This window comes from Pogonomyrmex barbatus, unplaced genomic scaffold, assembly GCF_055798465.1.
Source record: "Pogonomyrmex barbatus isolate J1 unplaced genomic scaffold, ASM5579846v1 scaffold23, whole genome shotgun sequence".
Lineage (NCBI taxonomy): Eukaryota > Metazoa > Arthropoda > Insecta > Hymenoptera > Formicidae > Pogonomyrmex > Pogonomyrmex barbatus.
In genome coordinates this window covers 2247457-2274439 of record NW_028297120.1, presented here as the reverse complement: position 1 = coordinate 2274439, position 26983 = coordinate 2247457, and the positions used below count along the sequence as shown (strand labels likewise).

Below are 26983 nucleotides of genomic sequence, written 5' to 3'. Positions count from 1 at the left end.
AACAGAGAGGAGCTGTTGCAATCGTACAGACTAAGTGTCTTGATAGATGAGAGATCCCGAGTCCAGTCGGTCTCCATTTATTAATAAATATGTTTCTTATCCTAATAAATATCTTTCACTTTTAATCTTATCGACTCAGCGGATCATCAGACTGATAAGTCAGGGTCACTGTAGAATTTATTAGCGAATAACGAATCAATATTCGCTGGCTCCCTGACTTATCGGCCTGATTTATCCACAAGATCGATATATAATTTTATGGTCATTCCGCAGTCTTTCTGTATATTTTCTCTCTTCCTGTAACTTCTTCGTATCCATTCCGCAACTTTTTCGCATACTTCCGCAATCATTCCGCAATCGTCCCGTAATTTTTCCGCATATCTCCGCAATCTTTTCGCATATCTCTGCAATCATTCCGCAATTTTCTTACAATTTCTTTATATCTCTGCAACTATTCCGCAACTCTTTCGCAATCTTTCGCAATTTTTCGCATATCTTTACAACTCTTTGCAACTCTTTCACAACTTTTCCGCAACCTTTCCATAACTCTTCCACAATCTTTCTGCATATCTTTGCACTTCTTCCGCAACATTTCCGCAATCTTTCCGCAATCATTCCGCAACTCTTCCACAATCTTTCCGCATATCTTTGCACCTCTCCCGTAACTCTTTTTTTTTTTAATTTATCTGCCGTCATTTTGAAAATTCTTATTTTTAATCGTAGGATTTTAAATTCAGGATTTATATATGTTCATTTAAAACTAAGATTTTGGCATAGATGTGAATAAATTTCAAAAATAAAATTATTAAAATTTCAAAAATATTTTTAAGATTATTTTCCATTTTTTTATTTTTATACTTTATAGGGAGAATCATAAATAACGCAACTTTGTACTTTAATTTAAAAATTTTTCTGCCGCCATTGAAAGTTTTTATTTTTCATTGTACGGACTTCAAATTCAGCATTTATATATGTTTATTTAAAACCAAAATTTTGGCATAAGTGTGACTTTGAAATTCCAAAAATATTTTCAAGACATTTTTCATTTTCTTATTTTTATGTTCTATAGACTTGGAGGATCATAAATAACGCAACTTTATACTTTAATTTTTAAATTTTTCTGCCACCATTTTGAAAATTTTTATTTTTCGTACGGACTTCAAATTCAGCATTTATATATTTATTTAAAACTAAGGTTTTGGCATAAGTGTGACTTTGAAATTCCAAAAATATTTTCAAGGTTATTTTTCACTTTCTTATTTTTATATTCTATAGACTTAAAGCAATGCTCGGAATTAGTTGCCCTTTTCGACTCGATTTCGAAGGCGACACTTACAGTTTCCTCACTATCGCTCGAGACTTGATGACCGAACCGCCGTAGCCTTATGCCTCAGGAATGTCTTATATTAAAAATGCACTGTTTCCGTCAAATTATTAAATCAATTTCTTCATTAAATTATTTTTATTTTTATAAACATTAAATTTTCTTTTTAACATATTTTATGTGTTTTATATATATGTGTTTTATAATATTTAATGATAATAAATACGTTTATAATAAAATTATTACATAATAATTAAAGTTTTAATAATAGGTTTTTGCATCACCCATGAGGTATTATTGTTGACGCATTTTCTTTTTAGTGATTTCCCCAATAGGTCTATTCCATTAAAAAATAAGAAATCAAATATATTTTATAAGGCTTGGCAGGAAAATAAAATTCTATATTGTAAAATATGATATACAGGGTGTCCCAAAACTCCCACATTTGGAGTACACTACGTGATTCTTTATGCTAAAAGAAATAACTTTTTCCTTTAGCAAAATTACGTGTAACAAATAATTTTTGTGGATCAGATTAAAAGTGACGAACGAGCGCGCGTATGTGTATAGCGATCAGGGCTGGCGTGAGTTCCTCAGGCCGGCGCGATCTGGTATTTAATCTTTAACGATTTCACGTACTATATTGTTTAAAATATGATAAAAGTTAACAAAATAAGTATTGTTTTCATCTTTTAACGATTTAATAAAAAAATTGTCTGATTTCGTAGCATTATCTCGAAATAAAAATAAATGTAAATAATATAGTATATGAACTGAGCATTCTATTTTAATTACTGCATAATTGCATATAACAATAAAAAATATACTGAATTTAACGAATTATTTAGATACTATTGTAAAAAAATCAATTTTTTGACTTTTTATGATTACGTATTCACGTAATTAATAAGTATTCGTTAAATTCAGTATTTTTTTATTGTCATATGCAATTGCGCATACGACAATAAAAAAATAATTAAAATAATAGAGTTCTCAGTTTATACACATCATATAATTTACATTTATTTTTATTTCCATATTTAATGCTACGAAATCAGATAATTTTTTTATTAAATCGTTACGTAAAGGATGAATACAAATATTTATTTTGTTAACTTGTATTATATTTTAAACAATATAGTACGTGAAGTCGTCAAAGATTAAGTTCCAGGTCGTGCCGGCCTGAGGAATGCGCGCCGGTTCTGACCGCTATGCACATACGCGCGCTCATTCATCACTTTTAATTTGATTTAATTTGATTACTGTAAAAATTATTCGTCGCACGTAATTTTGCTAAAGGAAAAAATTGTTTCTTTTAGCATAAAGAATCACGTAGTGTATTCCAAATGCGGGAGTTTTGGGATACCCTGTATAAAGAATAAGAAAAACGAAAGAAAGAACAATTGTATAAAAATACTAATTTGATTTTTTGGATCATTTACACGATTCTACAAGAGAGGATATATCCACAGAAATTTTAGAAGAACTAGTTCGCATCAACGAGGTGATGCACAAGAAAAGAAAAACGTTCTTTGAACGATGCATTATTATCTCTGCTGATGCAAACTAATTTTTCTAAAATTTCTTGATATATCATCTCTACTAAAATGCAGACAACGTAGAAAATAAAATTAATTTTCCATCTAACATCTAAACAAACAAAAATTATACTGGCCACGCTTTTATTTTTCATTTCTTATCAAGTCATATATTTGATTCTTTTCAATAAAATAGGAAACTATTAAGTGAGGAAATTACTAAGAAAACCACTTTAAAAAAATACGTCAATAATACCTTACCTTAAGTGGAAACCTATTGTAAAACTTTAATTATTCTAATTATTATGTAATAATTTTATTATAAACGTATTTATTATCATGGAATATTATAAAACACATAAAATATGTTAAAAAGAAAATGTAATGTTTATAAAAATAAAAATAATTTAATAAAGAAATTGATTTAATAATAGTTTGCCAGAAACGGTGCATTTTTAATATAAGACGTTCTTGAATCATAAAGCCATAGATATAGTATAAATAGATCGAGCATGCTATATACCAGGCAATGGGCGACATGTGCGAGTGAGAAGAACAACACCTGATTTTTTTCTTTCTCTCTCTAAAAAAAGAAAGTGGGGAAAATTAAGTAGGGACTGTGTCTATAATAGGGATGACTATTATTAAAACAACAATGCCATGATTCGAGGCGTCAGTATCCAAAATGAATTTTTCTGTCTCGAAGGAAAAGATCTTTGTCTCTTTGGAAAAAATAAGATAGGGGAAGAAATCAAACATCGTTTAAGCTTTTCAAATGCTTTTTGACAATGTTTATCCCAAACAAATCTACACTGTTTTTCCGTCAAGAAAAATAGAGGTTTTGTAATTTGCGAAAATCCTCTAACAAATTTCCTATAATAGGAGCTAAATTCCAAAAAACTACGGATTTGCTTCTTATTCTGCGGAACAGGCCATTCCTATGCGGAAGTTACTTTTTCAGAGTTAATAGAGATTCCTTCTTCCGAGACTTCATATTCTAAATAATTTAACTTTTCTTCCAAACAGGAAACATTTCTTTGGATTTATTTTTAAATTGCTGCCCTGAGACGAAGAAAAACTTCCCGTAGATTAGCCAACATCTTTTCAAAGGTTTTATTGAAAATCACAACATCATCTAAATAAATCAAACAGATTTTATTTAATATCCGATGAAGAATCCTTTCCATTAATCTCTCAAAAGTCGCCGGGGCATTACATAATCCAAATGGTATCACAGTAAATTGCCACAAACCATTACCTATTGAGAATGCCGTCTTTTCCTTATCTTCTGGACGAAGCTTCACCTGCCAGTATCCACTTTTTAAATCCAACGTGGAAAACCAAGAATTTCCTGACAATCGATAAAGAAGATTCAATTCTTGACAATGGATAACAATTCTTCTCAGTGACTGCATTGAGCTTTCTGTAATCCACACAGAACCGCAATGTTCCGTCCTTCTTTTTCATCATAACGGCAGGTGAAACCCAAGGTTTTCTGGTTTCCCTCTGGTTTCATTCTATTGGATTCTTCAATCATCCCTTGCTGTTTCATCTCTTTAAGAATTTTCTCCATCTCATCTCGCATTTGTAAGGGAATACATCTAGTATTCCGTCTAGTATTCTAGGAGTTTGTTTAATAGGATTTAATTTTCCTACAGAAATTGAGTGCTCTATTACCAAGCAATTACCCGCTACAATATTTTTCGAAAAGATATCCTGAAACTCCTCGAGAAATTCAGAAAAACTTTCCTTTTGTAAATCATTTAACTCTACCGAATTCCTATTGAAGAAATCTAATAAAAATTCAGGAATCTTCTTTTCTGGGAGATTAATACGAGAACAAGATAGGTTTCCCTCTTTTCCAGAATCATCATTGCTAAAAAGCGAATTGAAGATCCTATTCTATCCGACTTTAACAAGAAAATCTGCTCCCAAGATGTATTCATCCCTCAATTTTCGCCACATACATCGGAAATTCTAAAGAAAGCTTCCCTACCTCGATTTTAACATTTGTTTTAAAATCAATGGGAATCATGGGAATTTCTTGGATATCTCTCCAGTTGGCTATCTCAATTTTCTATTCCCTATCCAAAACTGTTGCCTTCCCGGCCTAACTAACCTTTTATTTAAAGTCGAAACATCTGAATCCGTGTCAATTTTGAAAACACAATTTTGATCGTCTAATCTTCCTGATTTCCTACAAAAATTTCCTGATTTCCTACTTAAATTCCGGAAAAAAAAAAATTTCTTTCCCTTGCGGTATTAAATTTCTGCTCCGAGCCCTGCGTTACATCGCTGCAAAGCTCGACGAGCCCGAGTTTTCCTTCCTTAAATTAACTAATAAAGGACACTCCGATCGGAAGTGTCCCTTAGCTCCACATTGCCAGCATTCGTTGGCTCCTCTTTTAGGACTGGAAGTTTCCTTTTGTTTACTGTTAAAATTGTTAAATTTCCCGATTTTGCTTGTAATCACGTGCGTAAATTTCTTCTTTGTTCAAAAGTTCCGTTCGTGTCCAACCTCAAAACTAATTTTCCCCTTTCGATCCCTCTCCTGAAATTTGGGAAAACTATTTTCTTTAATAATTTTTACCGCCATGACTCTTTCCACAGCGACCCTCAAAGATGTATGCCCTTCCGTTTGAAGGATCTGCTTAATAAAACCAACACGACAAAATTGCGAGCACACAATTTTATCCTGTACGTCAGGAGAACACTCTGGATAGGCTAAATGAAACAAACGCTCCAAGTCCGAGCCAAGCGCAGCAATATCTTCCTCAAATTTCTGCTTCCGATTTATAAACTGTGTGTAATAATTTTGTGTCGAAAGTTTTTCCCCAAAACATAACTCTAATCTTGAGATTAATTCGCTATATTGCGAATTTTCTAATCCGAATTCCGTTCCTCCCTCTAAACCTGAACACGCCTTCTCTCTCAAACAGGAAGCCAATACAATCACTTTCTCCGAATTTCCCCATCTATTTGCCCGAGCAATCAATTCAAATTGAGATAAAAATTCTCTCAAAGGAACACTTCCGTCAAATATGTCGGACTTTAATTTTAAACCGAGATCGAGACTTAAAATTGGATTTGACTTGCCTGATATGGATATTTCATGCTCCTCGGACTGCTGCATCGATCCTCCCTGCTCTTCCGCTCCACGTCCACTCTTCCTACTCCACTCGCTCTCAAGAAAGCGAAGCTCCTCAAAAATCATATGGAGAACCATCTCCAGGCTCGGAGTCGTTTCCGATTCTTCCGTTCGCACACAAGCTCTCTTCCTGGTCGAGACAACCGACCCGTCTTCCCGACGCTCCTTCCTGTCCCATTTCCGTCACTGTTTCCTTTCCTTTCAATTCCGCTTGACGCTCCACCATGTTTTTTTGATCCCAGACGAGTCCCCAAAAATGTCGCACTCGCGGCGGGTTCACTCACGTTATACTCGCACCAGGAAAGGAGGAACAGTTTAAGAAAGAAACACACTTTATTATACATTGAAGCACGGGAATATTAACAAGAGCTTTCACAATAAAATCAGAATTCGCTGCGATATGACTCAAACTTTCGCGCCGCGCCGTCAACGCTCTCTCGCCAAACAACGCTTGACAACCGCTTGATGACCGTGTCAGCAAGGAACGATTTTCAGTTGGAAATCGTTATGAGGGTCGAGCGGAACACCGCTCGGTCGTAACACTCTATATATATATATATATATATATATATATATATATATATATATACCCAGAGAACATTATGACATTATGACTTCTAAAGACGTCTAAAAGACATCTTGTTAAATTATAAAAAAGATAATTATAAAGACGTCTTTAAGATCTCTTATGACTTAATTTATGATGTCTTTCGGATGTCTTAAAGATGTCTTATTTTTCAATAAAATGATGACATTTTTGAGACATCTTCCAGACGTCTTATTTGGAATTTTTTGGACATTCTATAATGACATAAAAATTAATTATACGGAAGTATTGACAAGAGGAAGAATACGAGATAGAATTTGGAATTACTTAATAAATTGGTACATCATTGATATAATAATTACACAACTTTGATTTATCTATTGTAATCAGAAATCAATTTTGTCATTAGAAATGTTGTGTAGATATTAAATCATTGATATACCGATTTATCAAGTAATTTCAGCTTCTGTCTCGAATTCTTCCTTTTATTAATATGTTTCCGAATAGTTTCATCTTAATTGCGTCCTTATATATTATAAAAGTGTACGTGTAGTGTGTATGTGAAAACTCAAGTACACATCTTTGCATCAAAGATCCAAATGTATGTGATTACAAATTTACGCGCAGTGTGTATGTGAAAACTCAAATACATATCTTTGTACCAAAGATCCAAATGTATGTGATTACAAGTTTACGCGCAGTGTGTATGTGAAAACTCAAGTACATATCTTTGCACCAAAGATCCAAATATTATATTACAAAATTATGTTATCTTAAAAAAGTAAAAAATTTTTGATATCAAATCTTTTATACAAATAATACATATTATTACAGGTGAGTATTATATATTATTTGAACATCAGTAAGATGATGTAATTTTGTAATATAATATTTGAATCTTTGATACAAAGATATGTACTTGAGTATCTTGTATATACAACTGTAAAAATAAAAAGTTCTCAGGTGCAAAGATATGAATCTTGAGTTTTATTTTCAATTTTTTAAGAAGATATAATTTGCGTTAGTAACTGAAAAACTTTTTATTAAAAAATAACACTTTTTTATAATAATCTTTCACATACACGTTGCGCGTACACGACTTTTTTACTTTTTATAAAAAGTAAGTTTGTTGTGATATCATTTATTTTGTTGTATTAAATATTTTATAAATAATTTATAAATAATATATATATTTCCATGATAAATCTTTACATTAGGAGACACAGCTCCGATAACCTTGATCTTAATACATGTTATAGAAGTGAAGATACTGATCATCTCTTTCTTATAACTTAATTGGCGATATAGTTTTTGAGATATACTTATATAAATGTTAATAAATTTTTATATTAGGGGACATAGCTCCGATAATCTTGACCCATGTATTGTCAAGAATACTCTCCTGAGTAACAATCAAAAGGTTTAATCAGTAATTGTTTATTAATTATTGTTTATTAAAATGTTATATACAGAAAAGTTTGAAAAATATGTTAATTTTTATATAGATTTGAATTGAATTTGAATTGAATTGAATTTGCAGAAAGTTACCCATGTGTTATCTCACTTCGCATTGAAGTGTGTACGCTTGGAGACAGCATGTTCCGCCCTCCCTCCTCCCCTATGGAAAGGCTCCATTATCAAAAGATCTAATCTAACTCAATCCTTATTACAATGGTGGTTAAATATAATTATGTATCATCGTTATGAAAAACTATAAATTCATATGGAACCTCGCTTTGCATTGAAGTATATGTTTGAAGACAGTTTGTTCCGCTCCCCCTCCTCCCCACGGCGAGGCTCTACTACTAAAAGATCTAACGTATCACAGATTAATTAAATAATTTAGTATTTTATCTTTATCATCGATAACGCGAAAAATTCGTGAAGACGCATGTTGACGATACAAACGATGTATCCCCCGACAATATCTAATAAATAAACTGAAAAATACACCAAAATATAAATACTACCTTGAAATAACATTTATATGTACGTATGTACACTATCCATCACATATAAAGTGTAAAGTGTCATATAAACAGAATAATAACATTTCAAAATTAAGCTTTATAGTGTATCTCGAAAACTAAACGAGACCGCTGCTTATTAATTTATAAGGAAAAATTGATCAGTACCTTCACTTTTATAACATATATTAAGCTCAAGATCAAGATCATCGGAGCAGTGTCCCCTAATGTAAAGAAATATCATTCTCATTTTTTGCCACAATAATTATAACATGATGCTATATCTTGTACATACAACTATAAAAATAAAAAGTTCTAGGGTGCAAAGATATGAATCTTGAGTTTTATTTTTATTTTTTTAAGAAGTTATAATTTGCATCAGTAATTAAAAACTTTTTTCCATTAAAAAGTAATACTTTTATATAATGATTTTTCACATACACACTGCGCGTATACTTGGCGACTTTTTTACTTTTTTATAAAAAATAAGTTTGTTGTGATATTATTATCTTTACTATTTACAGTTTCTTATCCACTTCGAGTTACATATACTTTACATATTTAAAATATTAAAATTTAAGAAAGATTAAATGATAAACTTTTCCATAATAATTTTAATAATTTAAAAAATTAGAGTGAGTGCTCTTAAATTGAGTACTTTTTCTTAATATTAATATAATATTCTTATAATATGTAATATTCTTAACTTTTGAAATTAAAATAATAACAATTTTACCAAATTTTAAAAGAATAAGTAATTTTTATTAATTATAAAATTCTTTTAATGTCTACAAGTTATTTAAACTTAGTTCACTTATAAATCTATCAACCAATTATTCAAATAGAGTTAAATATTTATAATTCGGTAAAAAATGGTTAAAATTTTTAATTAAAATGGCGTAAAGAGAACTATAGAAATTTATTACTTTAAAATTTATATGTTTTTAGGTGTTTATAATTTTATAATTACTTTAAAGTTATTATTATTATTATATTAACTTAAATACAGATTTAAAGTATAACATTGAAGAATATTAAGAAAATTATATAATCTTTAAATAAAATATGAACAAATACAAACATGTATTAATAATATTAATTATTAATAGATTAATTTTATATATTTTTAGAAATTTCATATATCTCACTCAGATAGCAAAATATTTCAAATTTGCTGTCATATAGCTGAAAGTTGTTGCAACAACTAATTTAAACAAACTCGGGAGAGAGGTGAGACAGCATTATGTCTGTCGCATTGAACTCAATGGAATGATAATTTTAATAATGACAAATCGATAGCAATATGTCAATCAATCTACTATTCACAACTTAACGACAATTTGGATTGTCAATTTGTCATCCGCAATTACTAACATGTTGATAACAAATTGGCGACAACTTGAAAGCAACTCGTCATCATTGGTATCCACATTCAACAGCATGTTAACAATAATATGACGGCAACATATGCCAAATAACGAATGCTACATACGCTGATAATAAACTAAATGTTCTGTGCCAGTTTTCCTGATAAAAATGACGAACAGAATCGGATAGAAATAGACAAGATTTTTATCGGTTTCTGTTAACTGTCTGTATACAGATAAAATCAATAGCTTACAGTTTAGCCGATAGAAATCATATCCATTTCTATCCTATTCTGTTCATAATTTTTATTAGAGTGCATTGTAATGCATTGCAACGTGCATTGTAAATATTTCGAAACAACACCGACAATGTTCAAGAGGTAATAAAGAATATATAAACTTATTTTTTTGAAACAACAACGTGTGTCCAGAAATATTGCATTTTTTAACAAAATAAAATTATATTAGAAAAAATTTTTAAACAGATTTGAAGACAATCTTTTCAAAAACGCTTCTAATATTGCCATTTAATCAAAATTGTATTAATTAATCAGGGAATGTTGTTAATTTTTATTTATATTTCTATTTTATTTTCTTATTTTATTTTATTATATTATTTATTTTATTATATGTGTATTAATATAAAGTTGCAATGTACATACATTATTTGTTTAGGATAATATGTATGTTTGTAAGTGTAATTAGAAATGAATATTTATAACTTGTATATAAATCTCGAAACTATACGTCTTTTTGCTGAAAAGTTGCCGTAAACGTGTGACATTTCATATTATCAACACTTTGTTAGCATTGAACTACAATTAAAAATCTTCATGTTTGAAGACAATGTGTATATGTGATAACGGATGGAAATCATTATATATGTTTTGTTGCCGTGATGTTTTCATTATGATGCTCAAGATGAAACGATTAAACCATTTGTTGGTGACATGTTGTTGATATATTGCTGATAATATAATATACTATTATTGACGTTTGCTCTTAAAATTTCGTCAACTGATTGCATCCATAAGCAAATATATTGTTGTATTCGTTACGTAATCCTATTACGTGTTCTATTTCTATGTTAGCAAATACATGGCAAATATATAGCAACACATGCAATGCATTAGTTCGCTCAATATATTATATCATACTTGGCTATCTGGGTAATTGAATTATTGACAATAATTTACCTTCAATTTAATTTTAGTTAAGCTCAATTAATCTAATTCCTAAATATTTGTACAAATTTAAGTCAAAATTAAATAGTAATTTTTATATTAAGTGTATTAATAATAAATATTAAATAATTTAAATAATTTAATATTAATAATTTAATTGCTCTATAAATATATGTACTGAGTTTCAATAAAATCGGCAAATTACAGTTCATATAGCTCTGAATTGTATGTTAGTTTGGTTTTGAACAAAATCTTGTTCATATTTATAAAATATTTCAATTTTTATGTGATGACAAGTAATTTTCTATTCAATTAATAAAATTTTTTTATATCTTTATATTCATAAACTTTAACTTTTGTAGGTCCATAGATCATGAATAAAAATAAAAATTTTCAAAATGATGGACAAAAAATTTAAAATTATATACAAAATTGCGTTATTTATAATTCTTTACGTCTATAGACTGTTAAAATAAAATTTGAAAATATTTTTGAAATTTCAGTCACACCTGTACCAAAATGTTTGTCTTAAATAAGCATATATAAAAAAATACCGAATATGAAGTCCATATAATTAAAAATAAAAATTTTCAAAATGGTAGCAGAAAAATTTTTAAATTAAATTATAAAATTGCATTATTTACGAGCCTCTAGGTCTATAGATCATGAAAATAAGAAAATAAAAAATGACTTTGAAAACATTTTTAGAATTTCAAGGTTACATCTATGCCAAAATCTTAGTTTTAAATAAACATATATAAATGCTAAATATGAAGTCCATACGATTAAAAATAAAAATTTTTTAAATGGTGGCAGAAAAATTTTAAAGGAAGAGTTGCGGAAGAAGTATAAAGATATACGGAAAGATTATGGAAGAGTTGCGGAATGATTGCGAAAAGGTTGCGGAAGAGATGCAAAGATATGCGGAAAGATTATAGAAGAGTTTTGGAATAATTGCGGAAAAATTGCGAAAAAGTTGCGGAATAGTTGCGAAATAATTGCGGAAATGTTGCGGAAAAGATGCAAAGGTTATAAAATAGTTGGGGAATGGTTGGGGAAGAGTTGCGGGAGAAGTGCAAAGATATGCGAAAAGATTATGAAATAATTGCGAAATGGTTGTGGAAAAATACGAAAGAAGTGCAAAGATGCGCGGAAAGATTGTGAAAGAATTATAAAATAGTTACGGAAATGCTGCAAAAATGTTGCGGAAAAAGTACAAAAATATGCGGAAAAAGTACAAAAATATGCGGAAAGATTATAAAAGAGTTGCAGAATGATTCCGGAATGGTTGCAGAAAGGTTGTGGAAGAGTTGCGGAAGAGGTGCAAAGATATACGGCGGGCCGCATATTGGTGGACGGCAGAGACTTCCGCGGAGCTTCGAGTCTCCGTCGTCCGCGCAAGAAGGCGATGGCTGCGGGCCCGCCGCCGAGGGAGCGCCGACCTGGAAGCCACCCGAGATGCCTACCAAATCGCACGGTGAATACTGGACGGTGCCATCAAGAAAGCGAAGAACCGAAGCCTGGGGAGAGCTAGTCTCGTCCCTGGCCTAAGATCCATGGGGACGCATACAAGTTGGTTCTCAACAAGTTGAGATCATGAGCGTCCCCGCTAATCGAGAGGAATTCCCAGTTCTGGAGAAGATGATAGAGACTTTATTCTTCGGAGAAGACGGATGGTCTTCCCCCACCCACCTATACCATTCGACCCGCGAATTGCAAATTGGTCGGTGGAGGAACTGGATCACCAGGGACGAGATGACTGAGGCGGAAAACCTGGCCGCCCCAAAGCTCCTGACATTCCGGGTCGTGTATGAGCCTCGGTGTTCAACTTGGTCGGCGCTCCCCTGAGGCACTTGTTTAACCCACCAGGTGCCTCGAGAGTGGGGCATTCCCCCAAATCTGGAGGAGGGCGAATCTGGTCCTCCTCCAGAAAGAGGGCAAGCCGCCGGACGCCCCTTTGGCATATAGGCTGATATGCCTGCTGAACGACGCCGGTGAGCTCTTTGAGCAAATCATTGCGGCCCGCGTCCGGCACCTGTCCGGAAATGGCCATGATCTAGCGGAGGAGCAATATGGCTTCCGTGGGGGACGATCAACGATAGATACAATCGTTAGCGTAAAGTCCCTCACGGAGGCCATTACTGCAGAGGGGAGAATGGCATTACTAGTATCGTTAGATATATCTAATTCAATTCCCTCCCCTGGGATAGAATAAGGCTCAATATCACCATCTCCCAAAATACTTCCAGGAGGTGCTGGGTGGCTACTTCCATGACAGAACGCTGGAGTATGCGGACGGAGTCCAGCACCGAAGGAACGTTACGCGCGGGGTTCCGTTGGGACCCTTGCTATGGAATCTCGCGTTCAACGAGGTATTGCGGCTTGCCTTCCTCCCTGGTTGCCACATCATCTGTTATGCGGATGACACGCTAGTGATGGCCGGAAGGAACGATTGGGGAAGTGCCCTGGCGGCCAACGAGGCCGTCGCCAGTGCCGTGTGCGCGATCAGCGCCATGGGATTGGAGGTGACGGCTCACAAGACGGAGGCCATGTACATGACGGTTTCCGTAGGCCGCCTCTCCCTCTCCGCTAGGATGCTGGTCGGAATAGTTCCCGTGAAGGTGGGGGCCTTATCTTAAATACCTGGACCTCACCCTGGATAACCGATGGAGATTCAGGAGCACTTCGATCTCCTGGTCCCTAAGGTAGAGGCGGTTGTTAATAAACTCGGCCGCCTCCTACCCAACCTGGGAAGTTCGGGCGCCAAAACTAAACGCCTGTATGCGAATACCATGCCTTTTATGGGTCATCGATATGGGCTCAAAACCTGGCGGAGGATAAAAGAAATCTTCGTCAGATGTGACAGGCGCAGCGCAAGATTGCGCTGTGCTTCGCCAGGACTTATCGGACGGTGTTGCACGCGGCGGCCACAATCCTGGCCGGGACGCCTCCCATTAACCTGCTGACGCTGGGGCACGCCGAGATATACCAGTGTGTCTACCAACTTAAGATTCAGGGGGGTGATCCCAACGGCCGAGGCCATGAAGCCGATACGACAGGAAATGCGACGGCAAGTCGTGGAATGTTGCACGAACCCGCCGTCGCAGGTGCCCGGACGGTGGAAGCTATCCTAAGGAGGTCCTGCCTCGAGGATTGGCTCGGCAGGGCTCACGGAAGCTTATTTTTCTGATTGGTGTAGGTGTTGATCGATCATGGCCGATTCCTGCACCAAATCGGAAGGGAATGCATGGCACAGTGCCGCACTGTGTGGCGAGGACACCGCACAGCACACACTCGAAGAGTGGGATGTGGAGCGCGGCGTCCTCGCCCCTATGACTTCTCGCTGTCAGCCATTATTAAGAACATGGACAGTGAGGAAGTTTGAAGGGAGATCTCCTTCTGCGAACGTGTCATGTCGCAGAAGGAGGAGGCGGAGTGAAGGAGGGAAGAATCGCCTCCCTTCGATAGTTTCCCTAGATGGGGTGGAGGGGGACGTCGGCTACGCAGACGCCAGCAGTTCCCCCTTGTAGATGACTAGCCCATCATGGGAGTGAGTAGGGAATCGCAGTCACAGCGGTCCGAGTCCCACACTCTCCCGGACGAGGTCAAACGTCCGGGAGGTCAATGCGTAACAGCATTTCCTCATGTTAAAAAAAAGAGGTCTAAAGATACGCGGAAAGATTGCGGAAGAGTTGCAGAAAGATTATGAGAGATTTGTGAAATGATTACGAAGATGTGCAGACAGATTGCGAAAGAATTACGGAATGCGGAGTATTCGCGGAAATATGCGGAATAGTTACGGAGGAGTTGCAGAATAGTTGCGGAATAGTTATAAAGATATGCAGAAAGATTGCGGAGATATGCGGAAAAATTACGGGAGGGTTGCGGAATGATTGCAAAAGTATGCAGAAAAGTTGGGGAATGGATGCGGAGATATCCGACGAGGTTACGGGAAGAGAGAAAATATACAGAGAGACTGCGGAATGACTGTTATACCTCGATCTTGCAAATAAATCAGGCCGATAAGTCAGGAATATTGATTCGCTATTCGCTAGATTCTACAATGACCCTGACTTATCAGTCTGATGATCCGCTGGGTCGATAAGATTAATAGTGACATCTCGTGATAGACGTTGCAGCCGTACAAAGACGACGACGATAATAATAACGACGATAATAATAATAACGATTTCTTAAAGTAAAAATTTCCAAATTGGACTTTGCGTAACAATATCTCTGCTTGTAGGACACGTAGCAAAAAAATAAAAATACTTTTATGATGCAAGTCGAACTCAAGCTATCGATCAAGCCTACTTACTTATAGAACAAGCCTATTTACTTGATCGATTTAGCCGTTATTGTGATTCGGTAATTTCGAATGCTCGCATCTCGCCGACTCGCGTAAAGTCACACGGTAGTGTTGACTTGACACCCAACACACACTACTGTGTCTCCTGATAATCAGAATATTTGTGTAATATCTTGGTGGGTATATATCCCGAATAGATACACAACCGCCGCTTACATATATTATTTCAGTTCTTAAGTCAGTTCTCTTGTGATCGAAATTGTTTATATCCAAGGTAATCATTTTTTCCATTTTATTTAACGTTTTATTCTTTAAAAAATAAATGAAATATCAAAGCTCGTAAAATGTATAACAACTTGAGAGAGATAAGGCCAAAAACGAGTATAAAGAATAAATACTTGCATTTACAAAAAAGTTTATGTATTGAAACAACAATCTTGAATGCGAGTCGATAGTAACTACAATTTTAATAATTAACTTAAACGTTTCGGACTGCACTGAGCCTTCCTCAGTAAATAATTCGCAAAAAAATAACAAGTATAAAAGTATTTAAAGTGAAGATCTAAATCGGTGACGGGTACGCACTCACAAGAGTCGGCAAACGTCTTCGTAATCGATGCACAGTCATTCTTTTAATAAAATTGTTAGCAATTATTCATTGTTTGTAGGTGAGAATAAGTTGAGTCTTGAGAGGCATAAAAAACAGTCTTGATGTCAATATAACAAGTCAGAATTAACATATGAGTGTGAATCTAAAGAGAGAAAAATGGAAATAATGAAGAGAGAAGAATGGAAGTAAAATAATAGCGATAGTCAAATGGTATGACATATTATCTCTGTTAAACTGTAACTCAACTTACTCTGAGTGTCGATAGAAAATTGGTCAAATCGCAAAAGCTATGCAACAATCACAAAAAGGCGCCGTAATTAAGAGATGTAATATCAAAAGCAAAAATAAATGCTAAAGCTGGCATTGGGCAGACAAAAGTATAAAAAATAAAAATAAGGAACCAATGAGGGAAAGGACTCCTCCTAAGAGTTATTTATAGTTATTGTTATTTATTTATTCGAAAGAATACCGAGAATATCAAAATAAAAGTCACTGAGCAACTCGATGTCTTTGTTCAAATTAATGCCTTTCCTTTGTTTTTTGATATGTATCATCTCTAAAATCAATCTTTTTTGATAATTGGAACTCGAAATTTAGAATCCTTATCTTGTCCCAGTCGAATCTATGATTTTTGTTAGTAATATGTTCAGAGATGACATGTTTAGATAGGTTAGATTTTATATTGTAAATATGTTCTCTAATTCTGATTTTCGATAATCTGTTTTCTGTCCAACATAAGAAGCTTCACAATGCATGCATTCTATCTTATGTACAACATTGTTATTCGTCAATGTCCGGTTAGTATCTTTATGGCCTCTTATAAATCGACTTAGATTATTAAAAGCCCTGTATCCTATTGTAACCTCCGTTTTTTATGGCCGACGCAACAGAATCAGAGATGCCCCTCAGATAGGGAATGACAAAAAATCTTTTTTTATTATCATTGATGGAATTCTCTTGTGCTATGTTGTCATTACACGTATCTCTTTTACTCAATACTCTTTGCCACAAAACCAAATTTTAAGTCTGTGGTTTATTCTATTAAAAATAATTGCTAACAATTGTTTAACAAAATGCTGATACATAACTCAAGTTTTTTTGCAAAAATCATGAATATGATAACAATACAGCCTTATCAATTAAACTGTAAATTGATTCAATTTTATGGGAAAGTGAGTGATTTAAAAAATATGAGAGAATTCTCCCGGAAAAAGTCTTTTTATGAAACCAATCGATATATATTATGTTATCAATGATTGATAAAGTGAGATCTAAAAAATTAATGCTGCGATTAGTCTCAAGCTCCACCGTGAATTGAAGATGTCCATGGTAGTTGTTAAATTTTTCTAAAACTAAGAAAACGTGATCCCTGTCTATAGTCATAATTATGTCATCTATATAATAATAGAAATATAAAGATGGATGCACATTGACGGAATGTAAACAATGTTCCTCGAGATCCTGCATAACAATGTCAGCAATGATGAGGGACAGAGACGACCTCATCGAAATATCGAAGGTTTGTTTGTAAGTTGTATTGTTAAAAGAGAAGTAAGTTGAAGATAAAACAAATTGTATTGCCATTAAAAATTCTTTTTTGAGGATGGCAGTCTTATTTTTTATAAACGATCATCTACCATAACACTGCTAATAACAAGATCCAGAGGAATGTTCGTGAAAAGGGACACCGTATCGAGTGAGATTATTATATGTGAGTCTGGAACTCTCATATTAGAAAGCTCGTGACACAGATCAAAGTTGTTATTCACATGGTTGCTCAGAGGAGGATGTTACCAGAAATAATTCTGTAGAGAAAGAGAGCAATTGATAGAGAGGAGTATTAAAATTAAGGAGTAAAGAGAAGAAAATAATACGAAGTGGAAAATTATCTTTGTGAATTTTCGATAAGCCATATACCTTTGGTAAGCCTCGCTCTTAATCTGAGCATTTCAGTCTCCGATATATAGCCTCTATTACATCATTTCTTCAGAAGACTATTTAGTTCTTTTTCAATGGAGAAAATAGGATTCCTTTTAACTTCTGTGTGTTTGTCAGACAATAGTTCTTCCATTTTGTTAATATGTCCTACCAGAGCAACCGTTACGTTGCTTTTATTAGCTTTTGTAAAAATAATTGGGATTATTCTTCCAAAACAATTCCGTAGATTTACAGGCAGATAACAGCGCATTATATATTCGATAATGTTTGTAGTTTGATTCTTGTAACAATTGGTGGAAAAGAGGAATCTTGTTACGAATTTTAACTTTATGATTTTGATTGTCAAAACTGCAAAATTTTGTATTGCTCTCGATATCCTTAATTATCTCGTGGATTGCGTATTTCTCTTACTTTCTTCTGACTGGAAAGCAGAAATTATTACCTAACTGCAAGAGGGAGGAAATTTCGTTCGAAATTTCACTGTTGCTGAGATTGACAAATCACTTATCATTGGTGTTAAACAGAAAGTCGAAAATTTTTTTGAAAAAATTTTTGAGGATCGACGATGTGGACCGATTCCATTTAAGATGAAATCAAGAGAAGAAACCGAGGAGTCATTAAAGGAGAAAATAACATCCTTTATTGTTGTATTTCTGTCCATGCCAACAAATAAGTTTATAGGTATAATGTGAAGTGTATGATTTTGTTTAGATTTCTTTAAAAGCCAATCAAATTTTTTATCATGAGAAAATTTTAGTTTAAGTTTGAGTTTGTTGAAAAGGAAAGAATGGTGTCTCCAAATATTTATTAAAAGGGAATCAGAAAATTCAGAAGCCATGATATAAAAAACATCAAGAAGCTTAAGTTTCAGGTGATTAATTATTTTATATAAATAAAAAATCTCAAGATTCAGAATTCTTGCCTTTGATCTATGTAGCAAATCCTCAAATTTTCATCGTAATTTATAATGTAATGTAAAATTACATTAGATTTAAAACAATTTTTTTCTATCTTAGATTTAAACTATTATTTTCAATGTTACATAAAGTTATTGAAAATAATTATACAAATATATATTATTTTTTAAATACATTTAATTATTTTTCATAAAACTGTACTGCATGCAAATTTGAAGTTATCTTGATTACAAAATCAAAAATCATATAAGACATTCAAAGGCAAACATAAAAGTTAAGATAAAGCATTCAATATTGAGAATTTTCAAAATATTTTAATTTCTATATTGTTCTATATTGTACAAAAGTTAAGAGTTAAAATATCCTAAAAGTTTTCAACATTGAATACTTTATATTCGGTTTTATATCCGCATTTCATTTAATTTTTATATGCTTTTTATGTGACTTTTATATATGATTTTTACAATAAAGGTAATCTCAAATTTGCAAGTGATACAGTTTTATGAAAGCAAATATATTTCGATATCTTTAAGACATCTTATATCTCGATTTTCAGCTTTGTATTATCTAAATTAAATAATTTTCATAATTTCTTATAAAATATTTACAAATAATTTTTAATCACTGAATCACGTATAGCAAATAATAAGTACAATATCAAGGCAAGGAGGCTATGATTATTGATTGAATATTCATAAATTCTTAATATCACATTTAAATTGTTTATCAACTTCTTATTTCTTTTTTATATTAAACATCTTTAAATATTATTCATTAACTTTATATTCAAATTCTATCAAAATATGAGTTTCACAAATTCCAATAAAAAATTGTTGCTACTATGCTGATGAACTATTCTGTCCATCATTATACACCAATAAAGCATATACTGAATTACCAATATTAAAAATGTACCATACAGACATATTGTTTTATTTTATTAAAAAAATAATAAAGATTTAATGAAAAAAATGTTACTCTTTTCAGATGTAATCCAAGTTACATTCAAATATACAAATGAGGAAATTGCAACCCCAATGAAAACATGACTTGCCTATGCAAAAGAACGCATGGGAAAAGAAAAGCAAAAGAAAGCAGAAGATACTTTAGAAAAGGGAAATAGAAAATGCTTATTACATTCCATCTTTATTTTTTTTGTCTATCAATCTATTTTTTTTTTGTTATGCGTGATCAGAAATAAGTGTTATTTGTTACAATATTTCTTTATTTTTTTTTTAATTTTTAATTCTCGTCGGTATGATTTAAAAGAGAATAGATTTCTTGCGAGACATGTCATTGAGTTTAGCTCAAATGTACAAATAACACATTAAGCAATGTTTGTTACGTGCAAAGATATTTAATTTTGTTTACTTTTCTTACTTAATATAATAATTTTACTTAACTTGTTTTTGAAAAAGATGACAGTCATTTTATATTGTTTTTTCTCTTTCATTCTTTGAACAAAAAAGTCGATCTCTTTATTAATATTATTTAGATTACTTTTAAGATTACATTATATACTGACATGATATTTAAGGCGAAATTTTTTAAATATTACATAAAATATGTTTATACATACAGTATAATATACACAATGTGTACATACATTTGACATATTTTTTTAATATAAAAATACAAATAAAAACATATATTTCTAGAATATAAAGGTACAATTATAATTTAATCCCATATATTATTTTTTTTTATCGCGAGGTGGAAAATGCGTTCTTTACGCACACCTCGGGAGAAACCGCTTTCCCAAGGTAATGTGGGACTCAGCACACCTGCCACTACCAACTAAAAATCACCTCAGTGCAAATTCTCAATGGACTTTAAAGGGATGGACTCCGAAACACCAGAGGTATAATTTCAGGGTCTATCCAGTCTAAATCCATATACCGAACCCACCCTAATGCGACTCTAAAAACATACATTTTCTGTTTCAGGTTTCACTCCAAGGACAACACAGGTGGAGGATGACCAGTCAAGATCAGCCATTCTGCCAACAGAGGAGGACGAACACGGGACGGATCAAGATGAACGAACACAAGATAAATCACAACAGGATCTATTCAACCGTACACGCACACCGGGGAAAAGAAGATACATACATATACACAGAAGAACATACATGGACTTATATTTGTATCCGGTGACCGATTGACTATGCGGGAGATCAGCCGCCAGCCGGTGAGTCAAGCGTCCAATGTAAGAGTTGAAGGCTCTGACCTACGTCGTGCCGCAGTCTTATCCCCCTTCCATCCATCTCCACACAGCAAAAAAGTACGCACTCACACATACTATTCATACCAAATAAAGACAACAACTAACATAAAACATAATAAATACGCTTCTGCAAATGAAATATAAACATAATTATATGTGAATAAACATCCAAAAAGCCCCAATCGCAAAGTCCCATAAATAAAAGGGACTAACTAACGTTTCTAAATAAAAATAATACATCCTAATAACTTAACACAAAATAATAGTACTAACATATGACCAATACACATCCATAAATCTGTCGTAACAGATAGTCGCAGAAGTTACTTAGTTAACCTCCATTTGCACGTCCGAATTCGGTACAGTCGACCGATCAGGTACAATTTTTCTTTGGTTTGAAACTGACTTCTTCCTTACGCTATAACTCCCAGCTTCTTTAACCGCCCTACAATTGTAACGATCAATTCAGTGATCGGACGGAAACTCTCCCTCATGGCAGACAATGCATCTGAATGAATGCATTGCCACAGCGCTTGATGGAATGTCCCTCCTCCCCGCATCTATAACAAACCCTCGATCTTCCAGTATTATTACATTTCGCCCCAAAGTGTCCAAAATCCAGGCACCTGTAATATTGTTGGGATTGATCTTTAAGAAGATCAACTCTGACAGTCATCCTACGGAAATTTTCTTTATTTTAGCCAATACAAGCGCTGCCCTGAGTAGGCACTTGATCCACACTATATTGAATCGATTCGACAATCGTTTGAAAGTTTTAAAAGATACCTCCTCGCTTTTACAACCTCCAAGATTACAAATGACTTTAGCCACTTCTTCCTTATCTATAGAGTTATAAAATCTGACAAGCTTAACTGTTGCCGTTCTCACTGGCCTTAATACTAGGGCTGAGAAGTGCTCTGGCCTTCGCTGCTAAAGCATCAACTTTCCTATCATTGTTACTATCATATATTTCTACAAGTAATCTCCCTGATTGAGAATACCTAACAGAGATTTTGTCAATATCTAATTCGCTTAGATCAAAATACAATTTCTAACCTTCCTAAGCGCCGCGCAGGATTCCTTTTCATTCTTTCCACTAAGCGATATTGCAGCCGACCTAGGGTGCATTTCGTTATTCACTCCAAGTATCAATATTACAAATAACGTTCCAATAGAGAGCAGTGCACTACGAAAGTACTGAATTCTATGACGTCATTGATTTTGATGTACTTCCTGTTGCGGCCTTGTTAATGCAATTAGCAAGGTAAAACAGTCAGAGCACAAAAATGGCTGCTTCCATGGAGATTGAAATAACCTTGATTGCTGAAGAAAATAAAGCATATAATATAAAATAATATAATATAATGAAATTATTATGATATTATATAATATTGTGAAATTATTTATTATTATTAATTTTTTTATTATTATTAATTATTTATATATATATTATATATAATAAAATTATATTTTTTTAATATTAGACATGCCATCCATTATTTCAATTAGAGTTTCAGAAAACATACTGCGTTCCGCTTTATAATTTTGAAGCAGTTAGAAAGCGCACAAAACTAAAATGGAACGATAGCCGCAGTACACTTCCATTACGTCATAGCAAGAGCACTCGGAGTAAATAAAGGTACGCACCCCTGGGTAGACGCCTTTTATCCTCCAAAGCTGGACCGCTACGAATAATCTTCTTTCTCCTCAAATCCTTCCTTTTCCTTAGTGGATCCCCGAAAGGTTCTCCTCTCCCCCCTCCTCAAACTGGGTAGAAGGGAGAAGAAGTAAACTTCTCAATTCCTCTTCCTTCTTTCTATCTCTCTTCCTTTTCCTCTTCACCATCTGGCTCCATTCAGACTCGGTGTCCGTAACAGACGGAACAGCCAAGGTTGAAATCAGCTGGGCACCCGTCTTTGTTCCTCCACCAACTAGAGACTTCTTTCTGACACTCGAGATTACTTCACTAAACTTCCTTTTATTTTTTGCAGTACTGTCGGTATAGGAGAAGGCTCAATAGACTTCTGACTCCTGTCACAACTAGGGGATAAATCAAGAAACCCTTGTTCCTTAAAGGTAAGTATTACTCCCTTGGAAATAGTTTTAATCAATTCCTTCTTATCTTCTAGGAACCAACCGGAGTGACATTGGGTTGCCTCGTCCTTATTCTTCATCAAAACTTCCTTTTAAGTAGCAGATTGATTTATCAGATAATACCTTCTTCTTCAATTTCTTATTCTCCGTTTCCAGTTTAGCAACTGCCGTAAGGTTCTTATTCTCCTTTTTAATGATAAATATTTCTCGCTCGAACCTTTGAATGATTTTAACATCCGCCTTGGCAATATTGGCTTTATCGGCCAGAACACCCATGATATTTCTGATCCTCTCGAGATATACTACAGTCCTTCCCGCTAGACGAGCCTGAGTCTTTCGAGATTTCTTATTAATATTCTTTAGGCCATCAATCAGGATACTAATCAAATCCTGCAAGCTACCTGTAGACATTCTAACTTCCATAGGCTCTCTCAAAGGTGGGGAATCATCCTCAAGAGATACCGTTCTTGCTCTAATGTCTCTAAACACAGATTTCCTATTACTTTTTTCGGGGCGAGATTCAGCAGCCGAAGATGAGTCATCGTTCCAAGAGCTAATCATGTCCATTTTACGTAGGCTTAGACATCTACGCTTGAGCTAAGACTCCTCGCCACGTGTCTGCTGCTCTATCGTCCTGCTAAGTGTGGAACTAGGAGACATCATTGTGTCCTGACTACACGTTTTCACCTCCTCCATAGGAAGGGAATTCGCTGAAGGCGAACCTTCACTTGTTTGCACCTATTATTCTCAGCTTCGAAGAAGCCGAAGAATCATTCATAATCGTATGCATGAACACCGCCATAATCGTCAACGTGGGAGATCCGTCCTTGGTTTTTGTAAAAAATACTGCCGAGTCCATGTCGCATGTAGTGGATTTGCAGTTCGCCCATCATGGGGACACTATCGCGATAGGGTCCCTGATGGGCGAACCACAGATCTACTATTAGATATACAAAAAGTTCTGAACTTTTTTTTTTTGTAAAATTCAATCTTTATTCAAAAACAAACAAAAAAATATTAATCAGCGAAATATTCCCCGTTTGCATCAACGACCTTTTGCCATCTTTCTCTGGTAGCTTGCGAATTCCTTGACGATAGAAGCTCACCGGCTTCGAAGCGATAAAGTCATCAATGCATTTTCGTATCTCTTCAAATCTCACGAAATGTGTATCAGCTAAATGATGCTGCAGACCGGAATAGGTAGTAATCGGAAGGCGCCATGTCTGGGCTATACGCCGCGTGCGGGAGAAGTTCCCAGCCTAACGCAAAGATATGGTCCTGAGTCGCTTTCGCAACATGTGATCGAGCATTGTCATGAAGCAAGATCACTTTACGACGTCCTTGGCCAGTAAATGGCCTTTTTTCTTCTAATGCATCGCTCAAATTGGTCAATTGTTGTTGGTAGCGGTCTGCCGTGATTGTTTCATCCGGTTGTAACAACTCGTAATACAATACATCTTTCCAATCCCACCAGATACAGAGCAAAATCTTCTTGGCATGGACATTGGGCTTTGGCGTCGATGTCGAAGGTTGACGAGGGTCAACCCATGATTTTATACGTTTAGGGTTATCATAAAGAATCCACTTTTCATCGTCTGTAATGATTTTGTGCAGAAAATCTTTTTTCCGGAACTTTAAAAGCAAAGTGAGTGCAGTGTCATGCCGACGATTTTTATTGTCTTCGGACAATTCATGCGGAACTCATCTGCCTTCCTTCTGAACCTTTCCCATCGTATGTAAACGTACGGAAATGATTTGCTGCGTAACGCCAAGCTGTTCTGCAAGCTCTTTTTCAGTTTGCGCAGAGTTTATATCCAGCAGTGCTTGCAATTCGTCCGTTTCAATCTTTTGAGGGCGTCCAGCACGCGGTTCATCTTCAAGACTGAAATCTCCTTGGCGAAATTTTTGATACCATCTTTTACATGTAGTATGACTTACAGCGTTCTCTCCATATGCAGCACAAATCATTGCAGTGGCTTTAGCAGCATTCTTCTTCAGATGAAACGCGAAGTGGATGGAAAATCGAATATGCTCTTTTATTATTGCCATCGTGAACACTACTGATTTTTGAGGTTATGTGTATCAAACGCCAAACCATATAGCATTTTAGAAGGCCATGTCAACGCTTTAAAACCGCAAAAGGGCGGGAAGATATATAAAATTTAAATTGTTATTTCGGTTGTATGAAATCTAAAACTCAGAATTTTTTTGTACACCTAATATGTGACCTAAGAATTACTTCTCCGCTTAAATAAAACTCTAATAAAGAATACAGAAGCGGCTTATCGGGCTGGCCATACCTTATCTGCACTGTAAAATGATTCTACAAAATTCTACAAAAAAGATTACGGGGGTTATAGGCCCGCGCCATATATGATGCTAAAGGTTTTATCCCTATCACTCGGACCTATACTCATCCGAAAGACGAACATCCGAGCTTCAGGCTAGACGGTACCGTGATTTACCCTACATGACTCCGGGTATCGAGAAATACCGATCCAGTAATCCCGCACACGTGCGTCTTTCAGCTGCCTTCAACCCCGATATAGGCTCCGTTCGGTGAGAGGAGAGCGGTTTTCCCACAATATGCTTGAGGGGTTCGCGGGATTTTTGCCTACGACATTCTGAAGAAGGTCGCAAGACTTACGATTATCCTTATTACTATCCTCAGAGGTTCGGAGACTTTATCTCCTCATCACGGTCGGGGGGCTAACATTCTCCCCTTAATCTATCAGGAATATCTGGCAGCATTCCACCGTACCTCACGCATTCATCACGCAAACACTCATTCCCATTCACACTAGCAGGTACTTCAGGTTCCGTACTGCCTCTCCCAAAGGACGAGACAGACCCTAAGGGAAATCCTATATATTATAACTTAACCTAATTTAACCTATCTATCTATCTATCTTTATATGTATGTATTTAGACCGCAGATAATTAAAAAAAAAATTAATTTTTATGTCACCAATTCTGAATTTATTTTCAGATGCAAAGAATTCCTTGCATCTGGGTATATGGTGTATATACAAACGTGAGCGAGATATACTCGTACAAACTGAAAATATGTTAATAATATTTTGTAGATATCCTGGTATATACTGTAAGATATTTTCAGTATTTATTACGAATATTTATTTACTACGAATCGCTGTAGAGCGATCATAGGTAATTACTGAGTATATACTTCATATATCGTAGTACGTATATCGAATTTTTTGAGAATATTAGCAATATACTATCATGATATTCTTCGAAGATTCTCAGATGTTACTTGTTCCATTATGGTGTTTTCCAAATAATCCTGAAAGAAAAAAGTTATGGATTACTAATATAGACAGAGCTGATTGGAAGCCTATAATTTATTCATTTATATGTGAAGTAAATAATAAGATTTATTTCTTATGTATTATAAAAATAAAAACGATAAAAATTTGTTATAGATACATTTTGCTAATGAAATAAATAAATTTCTTAGAAAATGATTATTTTATTTATGTGATAAAATTTTCGTTCTGTTGTATATTTTTATATTTATACCATTATATTACATTGTATATTACATAAATTGCATCACACAATGTACTTCCACTAAAAGTACATTTCCCAAAACATGATATACAACATAGTGTATATGTATATATATATATATGTATATATATATATATATGTGTGTGTATATATATATATATATGTATATATATATATGTGTGTATATATATATATATATATACACACACACACATTTGTTATTTATAACAAATTTTTACACACACACACACACACACACACACACACACACACACACACACAC

At 34.2% G+C, this 26983-nt stretch overlaps 1 protein-coding gene and 1 long non-coding RNA gene across 2 annotated transcripts; both read left to right on the top strand.

The window, feature by feature from the left end:
- The first annotated feature begins 13741 nt into the window (after nucleotides 1–13741).
- LOC148936348 (uncharacterized) lies at nucleotides 13742–14265 on the top strand. The gene is made up of 2 exons (XM_089078566.1): nucleotides 13742–13854; nucleotides 13974–14265. The coding sequence occupies exons 1-2, from the start codon at nucleotides 13742–13744 to the stop codon at nucleotides 14263–14265; spliced, it is 405 nt and encodes a 134-aa protein (XP_088934692.1).
- A 5960-nt stretch (nucleotides 14266–20225) lies between these two features.
- Nucleotides 20226–26651, top strand: LOC112552384 (uncharacterized). Its single transcript, XR_016139598.1, has 4 exons — nucleotides 20226–20710; nucleotides 20796–21039; nucleotides 23067–23151; nucleotides 26159–26651. It is a non-coding gene; the product is annotated as an uncharacterized LOC112552384 (long non-coding RNA).
- Nucleotides 26652–26983: the final 332 nt, after the last annotated feature.

Coding starts and splice junctions, on each gene's coding strand:
- LOC148936348 (XM_089078566.1), top strand. CDS start 13,742: ATGGAGATTCAGGAGCACTTCGATCTCCTGGTCCCTAAGGTAGAGGCG. Junction 13,855..13,973: donor GGCGCCAAAACTAAACGCCT/GTATGCGAATAC, acceptor GTGCTTCGCCAG/GACTTATCGGACGGTGTTGC.